This window comes from Ranitomeya imitator, chromosome 1 (assembly GCF_032444005.1).
Source record: "Ranitomeya imitator isolate aRanImi1 chromosome 1, aRanImi1.pri, whole genome shotgun sequence".
In the NCBI taxonomy this organism is placed as follows: Eukaryota; Metazoa; Chordata; class Amphibia; order Anura; family Dendrobatidae; genus Ranitomeya; species Ranitomeya imitator.
Window position 1 is genome coordinate 56,010,279 of NC_091282.1, and position 18,395 is coordinate 56,028,673.

Sequence of the window (18,395 nt, forward strand, 5' to 3'; positions counted from 1 at the left end):
CCAAAACAGGAAAATCCAAACTTAGCTTGACCAGAAGGTTCTAGGAGCAGGGAGCAGAGGTAACAAGACACACTGGATACATTGATAACCGGCGAGGAAATGCCAGCAAAGCCAGGTTAAATAGGAAACTCCCATATACTGATGGAACAGGTGGAACCCAGAAACCCCGGAAAGACAAGTCACCCAGTACCATCAGTAACCACCAGAGGGAGCCCAAAAACAGAACTCACAACAGTAATGTATGTACACAGTGACTGCACCAGCAGAATAGTGAGTGCAGCTCTAGAGTATAATACAGGAGGTAACTCAGGATCAGTAATGTAATGTATGTACACAGTGACTGCACCAGCAGAATAGTGAGTGCAGCTCTGGGGTATAATACAGGATGTAACTCAGGATCAGTAGAGGATCAGTAATGTATGTACACAGTGACTGCACCAGCAGAATAGTGAGCGCAGCTCTGGGGTATAATACAGGATGTAACTCAGGATCAGTAATGTAATGTATGTACACAGTGACTGCACCAGCAGAATAGTGAGTGCAGCTCTGGGGTATAATACAGGATGTAACTCAGGATCAGTAATGTAATGTATGTACACAGTGACTGCACCAGAAGAATAGTGAGTGCAGCTCTGGGGTACAATACAGGATGTAACTCAGGATCTGTAATGTATGTACACAGTGACTGCACCAGCAGAATAGTGAGTGCAGCTCTGGAGTATAATACAGGATGTAACTCAGGATCAGTAATGTAATGTATGTACACAGTGACTGCACCAGCAGAATAATGAGTGCAGCTCTGGGGTATAATACAGGATGTAACTCAGGGTCAGTAATGTAATGTATGTACAAAGTGACTGCACCAGCAGAATAGTGAGTGCAGCTCTGGGGTATAATACAGGATGTAACTCAGGATCAGTAATGTATGTACACAGTGACTGCACCAGAAGAATAGTGAGTGCAGCTCTGGGGTACAATACAGGATGTAACTCAGGATCTGTAATGTATGTACACAGTGACTGCACCAGCAGAATAGTGAGTGCAGCTCTGGAGTATAATACAGGATGTAACTCAGGATCAGTAATGTAATGTATGTACACAGTGACTGCACCAGCAGAATAATGAGTGCAGCTCTGGGGTATAATACAGGATGTAACTCAGGGTCAGTAATGTAATGTATGTACAAAGTGACTGCACCAGCAGAATAGTGAGTGCAGCTCTGGGGTATAATACAGGATGTAACTCAGGATCAGTAATGTAATGTATGTACACAGTGACTGCACCAGCAGAATAGTGAGTGCAGCTCTGGGGTATAATACAGGATGTAACTCAGGATCAGTAATGTATGTACAAAGTGACTGCACCAGCAGAATAGTGAGTGCAGCTCTGGGGTATAATACAGGATGTAACTCAGGATCAGTAATGTAATGTATGTACACAGTGACTGCACCAGCAGAATAGTGAGTGCAGCTCTGGGGTATAATACAGGATGTAACTCAGGATCAGTAATGTAATGTATGTACACAGTGACTGCACCAGAAGAATAGTGAGTGCAGCTCTGGGGTATAATACAGGATGTAACTCAGGGTCAGTAATGTAATGTATGTACACAGTGACTGCACCAGCAGAATAGTGAGTGCAGCTCTGGAGTATAATACAGGATGTAACTCAGGATCAGTAATGTAATGTATGTACACAGTGACTGCACCAGCAGAATAATGAGTGCAGCTCTGGGGTATAATACAGGATGTAACTCAGGATCAGTAATGTAATGTATGTACACAGTGACTGCACCAGCAGAATAGTGAGTGCAGCTCTGGGGTATAATACAGGATGTAACTCAGGATCAGTAATGTAATGTATGTACACAGTGACTGCACCAGCAGAATAGTGAGTGCAGCTCTGGGGTATAATACAGGATGTAGCTCAGGATCAGTACAGGATCAGTAATGTATGTACACAGTGACTGCACCAGCAGAATAGTGAGTGCAGCTCTGGGGTATAATACAGGATGTAACTCAGGATCAGTAATGTAATGTATGTACACAGTGACTGCACCAGCAGAATAGTGAGTGCAGCTCTGGGGTATAATACAGGATGTAACTCAGGATCAGTAATGTAATGTACACAGTACTAAGTAATGTAATAGATAAACCATTATTTCTTATTTTTAGGGACTCTATAGAGACAGGGTCTGTTCCGCAGGATTGGCGCATAGCAAATGTGGTGCCAATATTCAAAAAGGGCTCTAAAAGTGAACCTGGAAATTATAGGCCAGTAAGTCTAACCTCTATTGTTGGTAAAATATTTGAAGGGTTTCTGAGGGATGTTATTCTGGATTATCTCAATGAGAATAACTGTTTAACTCCATATCAGCATGGGTTTATGAGAAATCGCTCCTGTCAAACCAATCTAATCAGTTTTTATGAAGAGGTAAGCTATAGACTGGACCACGGTGAGTCATTGGACGTGGTATATCTCGATTTTTCCAAAGCGTTTGATACCGTGCCGCACAAGAGGTTGGTACACAAAATGAGAATGCTTGGTCTGGGGGAAAATGTGTGTAAATGGGTTAGTAACTGGCTTAGTGATAGAAAGCAGAGGGTGGTTATAAATGGTATAGTCTCTAACTGGGTCGCTGTGACCAGTGGGGTACCGCAGGGGTCAGTATTGGGACCTGTTCTCTTCAACATATTCATTAATGATCTGGTAGAAGGTTTACACAGTAAAATATCGATATTTGCAGATGATACAAAACTATGTAAAGCAGTTAATACAAGAGAAGATAGTATTCTGCTACAGATGGATCTGGATAAGTTGGAAACTTGGGCTGAAAGGTGGCAGATGAGGTTTAACAATGATAAATGTAAGGTTATACACATGGGAAGAGGGAATCAATATCACCATTACACACTGAACGGGAAACCACTGGGTAAATCTGACAGGGAGAAGGACTTGGGGATCCTAGTTAATGATAAACTTACCTGGAGCAGCCAGTGCCAGGCAGCAGCTGCCAAGGCAAACAGGATCATGGGGTGCATTAAAAGAGGTCTGGATACACATGATGAGAGCATTATACTGCCTCTGTACAAATCCCTAGTTAGACCGCACATGGAGTACTGTGTCCAGTTTTGGGCACCGGTGCTCAGGAAGGATATAATGGAACTAGAGAGAGTACAAAGGAGGGCAACAAAATTAATAAAGGGGATGGGAAAACTACAATACCCAGATAGATTAGCGAAATTAGGATTATTTAGTCTAGAAAAAAGACGACTGAGGGGCGATCTAATAACCATGTATAAGTATATAAGGGGACAATACAAATATCTCGCTGAGGATCTGTTTATACCAAGGAAGGTGACGGGCACAAGGGGGCATTCTTTGCGTCTGGAGGAGAGAAGGTTTTTCCACCAACATAGAAGAGGATTCTTTACTGTTAGGGCAGTGAGAATCTGGAATTGCTTGCCTGAGGAGGTGGTGATGGCGAACTCAGTCGAGGGGTTCAAGAGAGGCCTGGATGTCTTCCTGGAGCAGAACAATATTGTATCATACAATTATTAGGTTCTGTAGAAGGACGTAGATCTGGGTATTTATTATGATGGAATATAGGCTGAACTGGATGGACAAATGTCTTTTTTCGGCCTTACTAACTATGTTACTATGTTACTATGTTACAGTGACTGCACCAGCAGGATAGTGGGTGCAGCTCTGCTCAGCTGCTGCTCATTGTGCTAATTGTGGGTGCGGTCGCTGCTGAACCTGCAGTGTGCTCCTGAGCTCCAGAGAACCACCATCTCTCCACCTGGGGACCTGCTCTCTCTCTTACCCAGGGAGGGAGTGGGTTTCCTGGGATGAGTGAGGGAGCCAAGTCCCAGGCTTCTGCTTCCCGGACCAGGCTGGCGGGGGGCAGGAGGAACCAGCAACCAGCCTGCACATCAGAGGATTCGGGGGTGAGACGCTCCACCAGGAGTCGCAGCAATGTGGCTCCTACTCCCCCCAGGTCTGCAGAGACCCAGAGAAGCCGCAAGGCTTCCATGGAGGAGAAGCCTGCTAGTATGCAAGATGGCGGCCCTTCTGGAGGAAAGCTGAGTGCTCACGGAGGTGAGGCCGACCTCACCGAGGAGGGTTGGGCGCTGCAGGGTCCCCAGGAGTCTGTGACGACCTATGCCTCCCGGGTCATGAGCCACCTCCGTGAGTATGAAGATGCTAGCAAGAGACTGATGAGACTCCGTGAGGAGCTGCGCTGCACAAGCAACAAAGCTGCAAGTTCCTCCAAACCGAGGAAGAATCAGCTCCAGGCGGAGGTAAGGAGACTGAAAGTGGACATCAATGAGCTTGAAGTCAGAAAAGCTTTCATAAGAGAAAAAAGTGGACCGTTTAAGGAAAAACTTATTAATGAAGATCGATTCAGGGAAATGGCTGATAACAGAGAGCAAAGGCAGATGGGGCTGCAGCCTGAGTGCCAGGTGGATGATGATGATGAGGAGGAGGAGGATGACCAGCAGAAAGCTCCACCTGGCAGCCCTCTTAGTCACTTAGAGGCCACGTGCAGCGAGCTCCCTGCTGGACAGGCGACGATGACAACTCGTCGCAGTTCTGCTGGCTCTGGGGAGGACAGTGACATCGGCCAGGGAGGGGCGCTAATGGCAGAGATCAAGCTGCTGGAGTCCCCAGTGTGCCTTCAGAACTTCCATCTTGGTGATGATTTACCAGAGGAGGTACCTGGGGGCCAGAAGAAAAAGGTAAAGAAGATCAAACCTAAGCTGCAGGAAGCGGTAAGCTATGTATATGCCCCCCTCCCTGTACCCCCTGAGTCGGCTGCAGGGTCAGCTCGCTGTATAAGCCCCGTTGCCCAGCCCAGCCCGGGTTCTGCTGTGGATCCGGTGCAAAGGCGCGGGGAGATTACAGAGCACGGTAATGAGGCGCAGAGCTCCGTCTCTGCTTGTAGTAGCGGGGATGTAGCAGCAGGTGCATCAGCCAAGAGGCTGGACAGTGAGGGCGGCCTGGCGCGGCTTAGCCGGTATGGAGAGGTGGTAGAAATGCCAAAGAAAAACCGTGACGAGTTTGGTATCTGGTCAGGGGCCTGGACGTTTATGGTAAAACTTAAGCGTTCAGGTGGTACGGTTGCCCACATACCATCATCTGCCTTCCTGGGTAGGGATCGTATCCTGGTCTTCTACCAGGGGCAACCGAAGCTCTGCCACAAGTGCGGCGACCCCACACACTTCAGCGCAAACTGCACTGTGCAGAAGTGTGCACTGTGTGGGGATATCGGCCATCTTGCTGCATCTTGTGTGGAGATTAGGTGTCACCTGTGTGGTGACTTAGGTCACCCATTCAGCCGTTGTCCTCGCTCCTTCGCTAATGCAGTCGTGACCCCGGTGGGAGAAAGCCGTGAGGCTGATTCTGCTGGGGAAGGGACTAGCAGGGGTGAGGGAGCTGAGGGGCCAAGGAAGAAAAGCAATAAAAAGACGCCTGCCCAGCTAAGGCGTCTAGACAAGCGCAGACAGGATAGGGAGCTGGGCGAGCCTCGTACTACTGGGGCGGCCCCTGTTCTGGATGCCAGTCTTGCTGCTGAGGCCCCAAGGGATGATGAGTTGGATGAGGAGGTCAGGAGGATCCACAGGGAGGAAAGTGCCACTGCCTCAGAGTCCTCCCATTATGAAAGTATGGATGAGGATAATAGGCAGTGGCTAGAGGACAAGCGTAAGCTCGGCACCAAAAAGAAAAGAAAGAGGGGAGATAAAACATCTTCTCCCGCTCTGACCAAGGTACCTAAGGAAGGAAAAACCGACTCCCCTCTGGTTGGTCTTTCTAACCGGTTCCAAGCCCTTGAAAACATCTCTTCCTCTGAGGAGGAAGCTGAGGGTGAGGTTCTGGCTTCGGCGGGGCTCACAGGGGACGCCGAGTCTCCTCCTTCTGGGAATGTAAGATCCTTGGAGGGAGGGACTGGCCCAGAGTCCGGAGACGAGGACCAAAAAAATAAAAAACACGTGGGAATGGATACTTCATTGTCATTAAAGAGGGGGAAGGATTCCTCCTCTGAGGCAGAGGATAAGAGGAGTGGGAAAAAGAAAGCCATCTAACTCAATCACCAATGATGGCGGTACCCACTCCGTTGACGCTGGCGTCCATTAATGTCGCCAGCATAAAGTCAAATACAGCTAGATTTGCGGCCTTTGATTTTCTCAGCCGGGTTGAAGCTGACATTTTCTTTTTGCAAGAGACCAGGCTGCCAAACATGGCAGATGTGTTTAAAGCTAAGAGGGAGTGGAGACTCGGGCCCTCCTATTGGTCTCTTGCGGCCGAGCCGTATAGCGGAGTGGCGGTCCTTTTTACCGCACCGGTGGAATGCCGACGGGTTATTGAGTTAGAAATGGGGAGGTGCCTGATCTTAGATGTCCTCATGAAGGGACAAGAGCTCCGGCTCATTAACATCTATGGTCCCCAATCTAAGTGGGACCGGAAGTGTCTCTTTATGAGGATCAAGCCCTACCTTTTTACAAGTCGGCAGGTTGTCTTTGGAGGGGACTTCAATGCTGTCACGAGGCCCCGAGATAGAGGAGGTTCCAGAGACAAGCTGACTTATGATAGCGTCGCCCTTAATAGTATAGCTAGTGAGGCTCGCCTGGTGGATGTCCACATTCGGCACACCCCAGGCCACGAGGGGTTCACCTATCATAGAGGTAACTGTAGGTCCAGAATAGATAGGTTTTATTTAAAGGAGGAAGCTGTCTCTTCAGCAGTGTCTGTTGTTGAGGTGGAGTTCTCCGACCACTGTTTAATTTTGTTTTCTCTGAATGTTACAGAGACCCTCCGGATGGGAAGAGGCTTTTGGAGGCTCAATTCATCTCTCTTGGAAGAAGCGGAGATAAGACAGTCCTTTGAGGATTTTCTTCAGAGCCAGGTACCATTACTGGATCTTTGTAGTAGTAAGTCAGAGTGGTGGGAGATGTTCAAGGAAAGGGTGGCGAGATTCTTCCGCCAGCTCTCGAGCCTCAGGAGTCTGAGCAGGTACCGCCTGTATCAGGGTCTGAGGAGGAAACTCGAGCATCTTGTCTCAACTGGAGGTAGCCGCGAGGAGATCTCCAGAGTGAAATCTTTGCTTATGAGGTGTCAGTACGATAGACACGCATCTTTGGTTTTTGAGAGGGATTACGGGAAGTACCGCTCGCCCGACCCTTACAGAAACTGCAAGATGTCAGTGAATAGTAAAGTGGTTACAGGACTGGTCGACACTACGGGGTCCCTGAGGCGATCCAGATCAGGGATCCTGGAGGTTGTCAGATCCTTCTACTCGCACCTCTTGGGGAAGAGTGATCTTGATTGGGATGAGATGTCGGCTTTCCTGGCTGAAGCTGTCCCCGAACCAGGGGTAGACCCCTCTCTTGACGTTTTGACAGAAATGATCAGGGAAGAGGAAGTTCAGTTGGCGATTGAAGGGCTTGCCCCCAAAAAATCGCCTGGTCCAGATGGCTTAACATCTGAATTCTATAAGACCTTTAAGGACGTTTTGGTTCCCCTCTTGACTGAGGTATTCAATGAGTGTCTTTCCTCGGGCACTCTGCCGAAGTCAATGAGGAGGTCTGCTCTGATCATCTTGTCAAAGGGTAAGGACCCGTCTTGCATTGAGAACTGGCGTCCCATAGCGCTTCTCAATGCAGACAGGAAGGTGCTGGCAAAGGTGCTGTTTAATCGGCTGGTGAAATTTGCACCCCGACTCCTTTCGGGGGCCCAGCATTGCTCTGTTCCAGGCCGCAGCACATTTAGTGCTGTGCTCTGTGTCCGAGAGGCAGTGGAGCAGGGTAGGGCTGGTCACTGGAAGGGGTACATGCTGTCACTGGACCAGGCAAAAGCGTTTGATCGGGTTAATCATGAGTACCTCTGGTCCATCCTTCTGAGATATGGCCTGCCGGGGGGGTTTGTTGATTGGCTTAAGATCTTGTACAGTGGGGCAGAGAGTTTCCCGCTTGTGAATGGTTGGATTGGCAGCTCTTTTGATGTTGGGTCCGGTGTTCGTCAGGGTTGTCCCTTGAGCCCGCTGCTGTACGTGTTTGCGATTGACCCTCTTCTTAGGAGGGTGGAGCGTGGACGGTTGGCCGGGATTGGGATGGACCAGACAGCACCGGAAGCCACTCTGAGGGTGGTGGCGTATGCTGATGATGTCACTGTGTTTGTTTCCTCTCATGAGGAGGCAGGGTGGCTGATGTCAGAGGTAGATCGCTACTCGGAGGCATCCGGGTCCAAGATCAACCGGGATAAGTGTGAGAGTCTCTGGCTGGGAGGAGGAGTTCCTGGTTTTGATCTCCCGGACACCCTTCCAGGACCCAAAGTCTCTGCAAAAGTCCTTGGCATCGAATTTGGCCAGGGGGATTACCCCAAACAAAATTGGGACATCAGGCTAGAGATCGCCACTCAGAAGGTGAACCAATGGAAGGGTTGGTCTTTGACCCTAAGGGAAAGGGTAAACCTGATCAAAACTTACCTGCTCCCTTTACTGATTTATCTGGGCAGTGTATGCATCTTGCCGGAATCTCTCTGGACTCGGGTCTACAGTTTGTTCTTCCAACTGTTATGGGGGAATAGACTGAACCTGGTCAAGAGGGAGGTTACTTACCGTACGAGGATACTAGGAGGGTTGGGTATGGTCAACCCTGTGGTATTCCTTGTGGATACCTTCATTAAGATCAATATCGCAAACCTCTGGAAAGAGAGGGCTCCTCCGTGGGTATTCTCCTGTAGGGGATGGTTTCAGCCTTTCTTCCAGGAATGGGAGACAGGAGGGCAAGTGAAGGATCTTCGCACACCGCATGGACATCTTCCGGCTTACGCTACCTTGGTTCTGAAGGTAATTCGTCGGTGGGGTCTGGGAATGTGGGAGATCAGGACTCTGCCAAGGAAACTCCTTGACAATAGGGTTCTGTTGACCCATTTCCAGAGGCCTCTGGCGCTCAGGGACTGCCCAAGTCGGGATCTTGGGGTGGGTCTGCATCTTTTGAATTCTATCAGGATCCCCTCGAAGTTTTGGGACTTGGCTTGGCGCTGCTTCCATGGGAAACTGTGTGTGAGGGACAATCTGAAGTGTAGGAGCTCTGAGGACAGGAATTGTCCTCGGGAGCATTGTGGTACCTTGCTGGAAAGCATGGACCACTTCCTGCTTCATTGTCCCTTCAACACAGAGGTGTACAACAGGGTGGGCGCCTTCATTGGCTGGTCTCGGCTGGCCGGTCTCTCCTATGCGGAATGGGCCTATGGAGCATTCGGAGACCTTGGTGGTCGGGACCTCTGCACCTTATTTCTAGTTAGCGCAGTGGTTAGGTATCACACGTGGAACGCACGGTGCTTAGTATCGACGCAACGAAAAATCCTCCCAGTGGAAGATGTGTTTAGGACCATACTCGGTGACCTGGTGAAGGTGCGCTCTCTGGAGTATGGGAGACTGGGCGCACGGAGGGCCGCTCTCCTCTGGAGGGGCTTTTCTTTTAGTGTGCCCTAGTCTGGTCATCTCCTTTCCTGGTGGCGGGCTGATGCTGACACTGTAGATTTTTGTTTTGTTTGATCATTATACAGTGATGTAGGGCTGCAGGCGCCGAACTTGGGCTTCGTGATTTGTAATTATTGTGGTGTGTGCTGCTGTATATAATGTATATATTGTATATAGGGATATATAATTGAGTGTAGGTGTTAGGTTGGGTGGTGGGAAAAGGGGGGAGGTGGGATTATCTTGTGGGACTATGGGACACTGGGCTGTTTGGGGGAAAACTGTCACTGCCTGATCTGGCCTATGGACGTTGGACCTGGACTGAGGCATGAGACGCAGGACCAGCTCTCAGGTCAGTGCGGGGGGTTGGGAATGAAGGATAGCTTAGTATTGTATATATTTGTAGTTATTTTATTTAAAAAAAAAAAAAAAAAAGTTCATGTATATAGTTTTTGTTTGCCATTGTTTATTTTTTTTGTTATTATTATTTTGTTTGGTGACCGGACCAGAAGGTCAAAGTAGTTATTCTGTATATACTGTATAATATGTGTGAGAGGAGAGAATGAGCGGCTGGACCAGTGTTCAGTATACTGTTTATTTTCTGGCTAATATTTTTGTTATGTTTTCTGCTATTATTATTGTTATGTTTTTCATTTTTATAATAAAAGATCTACAGGATGTAGCTCAGAATCAGTACAGGATCAGAAATGTAATGTATGTACACAGTGACTGCACCAGCAGAATAGTGAGTGCAGCTCTGGGGTATAATACAGGATGTAACTCAGGATCAGTTGTGTAATGTATGTACACAGTGACTGCACCAGCAGAATAGTGAGTGCAGCTCTGGGGTATAATACAGGATGTAACTCAGGATCAGTAATGTAATGTATGTACACAGTGACTGCACCAGCAGAATAGTGAGTGCAGCTCTGGGGTATAATACAGGATGTAGCTCAGAATCAGTACAGGATCAGTAAAGTAATGTATGTACACAGTGACTGCACCAGCAGAATAGTGAGTGCAGCTCTGGAGTATAATACAGGAGGTAACTCAGGATCAGTAATGTAATGTATGTACACAGTGACTCCACCAGCAGAATAGTGAGTGCAGCTCTGGGGTATAATACAGGATGTAACTCAGGATCAGTAATGTAATGTATGTACACAGTGACTGCACCAGCAGAATAGTGAGTGCAGCTCTGGGGTATAATACAGGATGTAGCTCAGAATCAGTACAGGATCAGTAAAGTAATGTATGTACACAGTGACTGCACCAGCAGAATAGTGAGTGCAGCTCTGGAGTATAATACAGGAGGTAACTCAGGATCAGTAATGTAATGTATGTACACAGTGACTCCACCAGCAGAATAGTGAGTGCAGCTCTGGGGTATAATACAGGATGTAACTCAGGATCAGTAATGTAATGTATGTACACAGTGACTGCACCAGCAGAATAGTGAGTGCAGCTCTGGAGTATAATACAGGATGTAACTCAGGATCAGTAATGTAATGTATGTACACAGTGACTGCACCAGCAGAATAGTGAGTGCAGCTCTGGGGTATAATACAGGATGTAACTCAGGATCAGTAATGTAATTTATGTAGTCAGCGACTGCACTATATACACCATATTCACCACTCTTCCTACTCTTCTGTGAAATGCCTTTACTGTTCATATATAAAATTTACAATATGTTACCGGCTATTTTATGTCTTCAGTGTTATTCTGTGCCTGCATTTACACAAGGACATCAGTAACATCCACACGCCATAGTACACTAAATCTCGTGGTATTAGCACCTTGGGGAATATCTTGAAGATCTCCGGGCTGATCTGAAATATACCGCTCGTATCCACTTCATATCTGAGCTTTGTCCCGAGCGGTGTGTTCTTCTGGGTGGTGAAAAGGAAGGACGGGGCATTGCAACATCTGGACAGCTGAGACCTACAAATATAGAAAACACAAAAAGGCCACCATGAAGAGCGCAGGGTTAAAAAACACAAGCTGGACCACCACAGCCCGGAGAGCAGGTGTGACACAGAAGACCTTGTGCTTTTTTGTGCTGTAAGGAAAGTCTGTGCTGATGTGTCAGTAAATCTGCCACAATACAGAGGAGGCTCACATGACCTCCTGTGCAGCTTCCCCATAATGCCTTGCAGCTATCACATCACATGTATAGTACAGCCAATCAGGAGGGTCAATCACAGCCTGTATAAAAGCAGAGGCAGGGAATGCAGCTGTCGCTTTGTGATTAATCTGGATAGTGAGAGGATGCCACAACTCATAGTTTCGCAATAGAATTAGCGTGTAACAGCAGAGCAGTGATAAAGGACTGCCATCCTATTACCCATATTGGGGTCACTATGACATTACTGTGGTGTCTAATACATCAATACAGCCCTAGGAGAACTTGCAAATGGAATTTCGGAGAAAAATTCGGTAAAGCTAGGGAAATCAGCAGTTGTAGGATTCTGGTCCCTCGCCAGTGCGGAGCGGGGCACATGGTGGTGGGTAGAGGCCTTTGACATGGATCCAAGGGACTAATAGTTCTCCCTGTGGAGACCACCAGGGGGCATAGTAATGCGGTTCTAGTATTAGACATTGACAGCCCGAGTCACACTCTCGCTGACTCTCCTCTCGGGGGGTCACTTACTTATAACTATTTGCTTCAGTCATATTCATCTCCCACTTGCAGATCTGAAGACTTTTCCAACGATCGAACAACTCTGTTTCCTTTACCCTGGAGAAGAGAAAATGCACAAATGAGGGGCTGGGGAAGTGACCAGTGCACATTTCAGGGTCACATTGTCACCCACTCCGTCCCTGTCCTGATCCTTTCACAATACGGTGAAATATCGGTCGGAGCTCAGGAGTTTGTTTGCTTGTTTGATACAGAGCTCCAAATCCCCCGCATGGACAGTTTATTAATTTACAGCCACCACTAGGGGGAGCTGTGGCACTTTCTGCATTCTAGGTCCTGGAAATGTCTTCATGCCCTGTAACTTGCTATTCACTCTTTATGAGTTGGTGGTTGCTTTGTAGCCTACCAGCACTATAGTTATTGGAACCTCCATGCCCTACCAATCAGTACTATTTTACCCCAGCAGGGTCCGCTGAAAAGAAAATGCCTGGCTTCTACTGATAAAATCAACTATCACCAAGACCCAGGGTGATCAGCGGAATGAGCAAGTCGCTGCATTGTAAAAGGAATTGTCTCTAAGGTTTACTCCTTTAACTACTGGTTTATCTGGGAAGAGCTGATGTTGAATTCTTAGGATTACCAGGATAGAGGTGATTGTTACAGTATATACATGCTGCAGAAAGTTGTGCAACTGATTCATTTTTAAGGCCTTTTAATGGGTTCCTTTTTATGAGTAGTTTACCAGCTCAATAGGTGCTGGAACTTCCCTGGCCTCACTTCTCATCAGGCAATGCTTGTGCCAATTTGTTTTAGGCTATGTGCACACGTTGCGGATTCTCTGCGGATCCGCAGCATTTTTTGAGGTGCAGAAACACTGCAGATCCACAATTGATTTACAGTACAATGTAAATCAATGGGAAAAAAAAAAGCTGTGCAGACTTTGTGGAAAATCCACTGCGAAAACGCTGCGGTTTAAAAGAAGTAGCATGTCACTTCTTTTTTGTGTGTCTGCAGCGTTTTTGTACTCATTCCATTATAGAAAACCGCAGGGCTAAAAAAATGCAGCAAATCCGCAAGAAAACCGCAGCAAAAACGCACAAAAAACGCTGCGGAACTGCACAAAAAACGCGACAAATCCGCAGGTGCGTTTTCTGCCAGGAGAGGCAGAATCCGCACCAGAAATTCCTAAGCCTAATCCGCAACGTGTGCACATAGCCTTACTGTCTTGAAGTGCAAATCTACCCCTCCGTCATGCCTCTATATATGATAGTTTGTCTTACAGGACAAAGCACCACCCCCACTTCCTGTACAGTGACAAAGCACAACCCCCACTTCCTGTACAGTGACAAAGCACCACCCCCACTTCCTGTACAGTGACAAAGCACAACCCCCACTTCCTGTATAGTGAGAAAGCACCACCCCCACTTCCTGTACAGTGACAAAGCACAACCCCCACTTCCTGTATAGTGAGAAAGCACCACCTCCACTTCCTGTATATTGATATTGACCATCTCTACTTGACTCATTCATGTTATGGGATTTTAATGGGTTCCTTTAGATCAGGAGTCTACCAGCTCAATAGGTGCTTGAACTTCCCTACCCTCACTTCCCATCATGCAATATTCCTACTATTATCCAATTGGTCTACCTGTCTTGAACTGAAAGTCCACCTCTCTGTTATGCCTCTTTATAGTTTGACTTACAAGAAGGCATGGAAAAAGCACCACCCCCACTTCTTGTATAGTGACAAAGCACCACCCCCACTTCCTGTACAGTGACAAAGCACCACCCCACTTCCTGTATAGTGACATAGCACAACCCCCACTTCCTGTATAGTGACAAAGCACCACCCCCACTTCCTGTATAGTGACATAGCACAACCCCCACTTCCTATATAGTGACATAGCACAACCCCCACTTCCTGTACAGTGACAAAGCACCACACCCACTTCCTGTATAGTGACAAATCACCACCCCCCACTTCCTGTATAGTGACATAGCACAACCCCCACTTCCTGTATAGTGACATAGCACAACCCCACTTCCTATATAGTGACATAGCACAACCCCCACTTCCTGTACAGTGACAAAGCACCACCCCCACTTCCTGTATAGTGACAAAGCACCACCCCCACTTCCTGTACAGTGACAAAGCACCACCCCCACTTCCTGTATAGTGACAAATCACCACCCCCACTTCCTGTATAGTGACATAGCACAACCCCCACTTCCTGTATAGTGACATAGCACAACCCCACTTCCTATATAGTGACATAGCACAACCCCCACTTCCTGTACAGTGACAAAGCACCACACCCACTTCCTGTATAGTGACAAATCACCACCCCCACTTCCTGTATAGTGACATAGCACAACCCCCACTACCTGTATAGTGACATAGCACAACCCCACTTCCTATATAGTGACATAGCACAACCCCCACTTCCTGTACAGTGACAAAGCACCACACCCACTTCCTGTACAGTGACAAAGCACCACCCCACTTCCTGTATAGTGACATAGTACCACCCCCACTTCCTATATAGTGACAAATCACAACCCCCACTTCCTGTACAGTGACAAAGCACCACACCCACTTCCTGTAGAGTGACAAAGCACCACCCCACTTCCTGTATAGTGACATAGTACCACCCCCACTTCCTATATAGTAACATAGTAACATAGTAACATAGTTAGTAAGGCCGAAAAAAAGACATTTGTCCATCCAGTTCAGCCTATATTCCATCATAATAAATACCCAGATCTACGTCCTTCTACAGAACCTAATAATTGTATGATACAATATTGTTCTGCTCCAGGAAGACATCCAGGCCTCTCTTGAACCCCTCGACTGAGTTCGCCATCACCACCTCCTCAGGCAAGCAATTCCAGATTCTCACTGCCCTAACAGTAAAGAATCCTCTTCTATGTTGGTGGAAAAACCTTCTCTCCTCCAGACGCAAAGAATGCCCCCTTGTGCCCGTCACCTTCCTTGGTATAAACAGATCCTCAGCGAGATATTTGTATTGTCCCCTTATATACTTATACATGGTTATTAGATCGCCCCTCAGTCGTCTTTTTTCTAGACTAAATAATCCTAATTTCGCTAATCTATCTGGGTATTGTAGTTCTCCCATCCCCTTTATTAATTTTGTTGCCCTCCTTTGTACTCTCTCTAGTTCCATTATATCCTTCCTGAGCACCGGTGCCCAAAACTGGACACAGTACTCCATGTGCGGTCTAACTAGGGATTTGTACAGAGGCAGTATAATGCTCTCATCATGTGTATCCAGACCTCTTTTAATGCACCCCATGATCCTGTTTGCCTTGGCAGCTGCTGCCTGGCACTGGCTGCTCCAGGTAAGTTTATCATTAACTAGGATCCCCAAGTCCTTCTCCCTGTCAGATTTACCCAGTGGTTTCCCATTCAGTGTGTAATGGTGACATTGATTCCTTCTTCCCATGTGTATAACCTTACATTTATCATTGTTAAACCTCATCTGCCACCTTTCAGCCCAAGTTTCCAACTTATCCAGATCCATCTGTAGCAGAATACTATCTTCTCTTGTATTAACTGCTTTACATAGTTTTGTATCATCTGCAAATATCGATATTTTACTGTGTAAACCTTCTACCAGATCATTAATGAATATGTTGAAGAGAACAGGTCCCAATACTGACCCCTGCGGTACCCCACTGGTCACAGCGACCCAGTTAGAGACTATACCATTTATAACCACCCTCTGCTTTCTATCACTAAGCCAGTTACTAACCCATTTACACACATTTTCCCCCAGACCAAGCATTCTCATTTTGTGTACCAACTTCTTGTGCGGCACGGTATCAAACGCTTTGGAAAAATCGAGATATACCACGTCCAATGACTCACCGTGGTCCAGCCTATAGCTTACCTCTTCATAAAAACTGATTAGATTGGTTTGACAGGAGCGATTTCTCATAAACCCATGCTGATATGGAGTTAAACAGTTATTCTCATTGAGATAATCCAGAATAACATCCCTCAGAAACCCTTCAAATATTTTACCAACAATAGAGGTTAGATTTACTGGCCTATAATTTCCAGGTTCACTTTTAGAGCCCTTTTTGAATATTGGCACCACATTTGCTATGCGCCAGTCCTGCGGAACAGACCCTGTCGTTATAGAGTCCCTAAAAATAAGAAATAATGGTTTATCTATTACATTACTTAGTTCTCTTAGCACTCGTGGGTGTATGCCATCCGGACCTAGAGATTTATCTATTTTAATCTTATTTAGCCGGTTTCGCACCTCTTCTTGGGTTAGATTGGTGACCCTTAATATAGGGTTTTCATTGTTTCTTGGGATTTCACCTAGCATTTCATTTTCCACCGTGAATACCGTGGAGAAGAAGGTGTTTAATATGTTAGCTTTTTCCTCGTCATCTACAACCATTCTTTCCTCACTATATTTTAAGGGGCCTACATTTTCAGTTTTTATTCTTTTACTATTGATATAGTTGAAGAACAGTTTGGGATTAGTTTTACTCTCCTTAGCAATGTGCTTCTCTGTTTCCTTTTTGGCAGCTTTAATTAGTTTTTTAGATAAAGTATTTTTCTCCCTATAGTTTTTTAGAGCTTCAATGGTGCCATCCTGCTTTAGTAGTGCAAATGCTTTCTTTTTACTGTTAATTGCCTGTCTTACTTCTTTGTTTAGCCACATTGGGTTTTTCCTATTTCTAGTCCTTTTATTCCCACAAGGTATAAACCGCTTACAGTGCCTATTTAGGATGTTCACAATCACAACCCCCACTTCCTGTACAGTGACAAAGCACAACCCCCACTTCCTGTATAGTGACATAGCACAACCCCCACTTCCTGTATAGTGACAAAGCACAACCCCCACTTCCTATATAATGACAAAGCACCACCCCCACTTCCTGTACAGTGACAAAGCACCACACCCACTTCCTGTACAGTGACAAAGCACCACCCCCACTTCCTGTATAGTGACATAGCAGAACCCCCACTTCCTGTATAGTGACATAGCACAACCCCACTTCCTATATAGTGACATAGCACAACCCCCACTTCCTGTACAGTGACAAAGTACCACCCCCACTTCCTGTATAGTGACATAGTACCACCCCCACTTCCTGTACAGTGACAAAGCCCCACCCCCACTTCCTATATAGTGACAAATCACAACCCCCACTTCCTGTACAGTGACAAAGCACCACCCCCACTTCCTGTATAGTGACATAGCATAACCCCCACTTCCTGTATAGTGACATAGCACAACCCCCACTTCCTATATAGTGAAATAGCACAACCCCACTTCCTATATAGTGACATAGCACAACCCCCACTTCCTGTACAGTGACAAAGCACCACACCCACTTCCTGTACAGTGACAAAGCACCACCCCACTTCCTGTATAGTGACATAGTACCACCCCCACTTCCTGTACAGTGACAAAGCCCCACCCGCACTTCCTATATAGTGACAAATCACAACCCCCACTTCCTGTACAGTGACAAAGCACCATCCCCACTTCCTGTACAGTGACAAAGCACCACCCGAACTTCATGTACAATAACAAAGCACCACCCCCACTTCCTGTACAGTGACAAAGCACAACCCCCACTTCCTATAACAGGCAGTGGACAACAAGTTACACAGAAGGCAGACACTTGGTGGTCGGCACTTTGGAGGGATTTTTCAGGGGTACGACAAATAATTTTTATATTGAGTGATTTTCAGATTGTCCATTTAGCTTTCAAATGAGATCAAGATACCTTATGGAGCGATGACGATGTGAGATAATTAGAGCTCCGACAGCTTTAAGGATATATTAAGAAACTAATCAGCACAATATGACGGAACATTCACTTTAAGGTTAAAAACGATTTGACCATGGGAAATGGAAAAAGACCTGGTATTCTTTAATTATACATGTGTTAACTTCCTAAGGAGGAGAGATGAGTCAGCTGTAACACTAAGTGGGATAAGTGGCTGGAGATTCACTGCCAACCCAGATGCTATTGGTAAAATCAATGGTTTTACAGCATTCTGCGTGTAATATGCAAGCTCAGTATCCTATATAAAGACCTTAATGCATCACATCAGGCAAAAATAAATATACTGCTGTACAGTGCACCATTCTAACTCAACGTGACTTTTTAAAAGACGCGGATTTTCAAAATGTCTGTGCCTAAATAAAATTCTATTTGCCTGTAATTTATAATTAATGTTTGAAGACCCTTGCAGATCTAAAGCCTCTCACAACTGAGGGT

General features: G+C 46.5%; 1 protein-coding gene across 2 annotated transcripts in view; it reads right to left on the bottom strand.

Moving 5' to 3' along the window:
* The window catches only part of ST8SIA5 (ST8 alpha-N-acetyl-neuraminide alpha-2,8-sialyltransferase 5), a 119,089-nt gene that overhangs the window by 32,987 nt on the left and 67,707 nt on the right, over positions 1-18,395 (bottom strand). For both annotated transcript variants that reach the window (XM_069746881.1, XM_069746870.1), the window contains 2 exons: positions 12,135-12,221; positions 11,281-11,425 (listed from right to left, as the gene is read on the bottom strand). In XM_069746881.1, the coding sequence (XP_069602982.1) occupies positions 11,281-11,425; positions 12,135-12,221 (232 nt within the window). The remainder of the gene's footprint in view (positions 1-11,280; positions 11,426-12,134; positions 12,222-18,395) is intronic.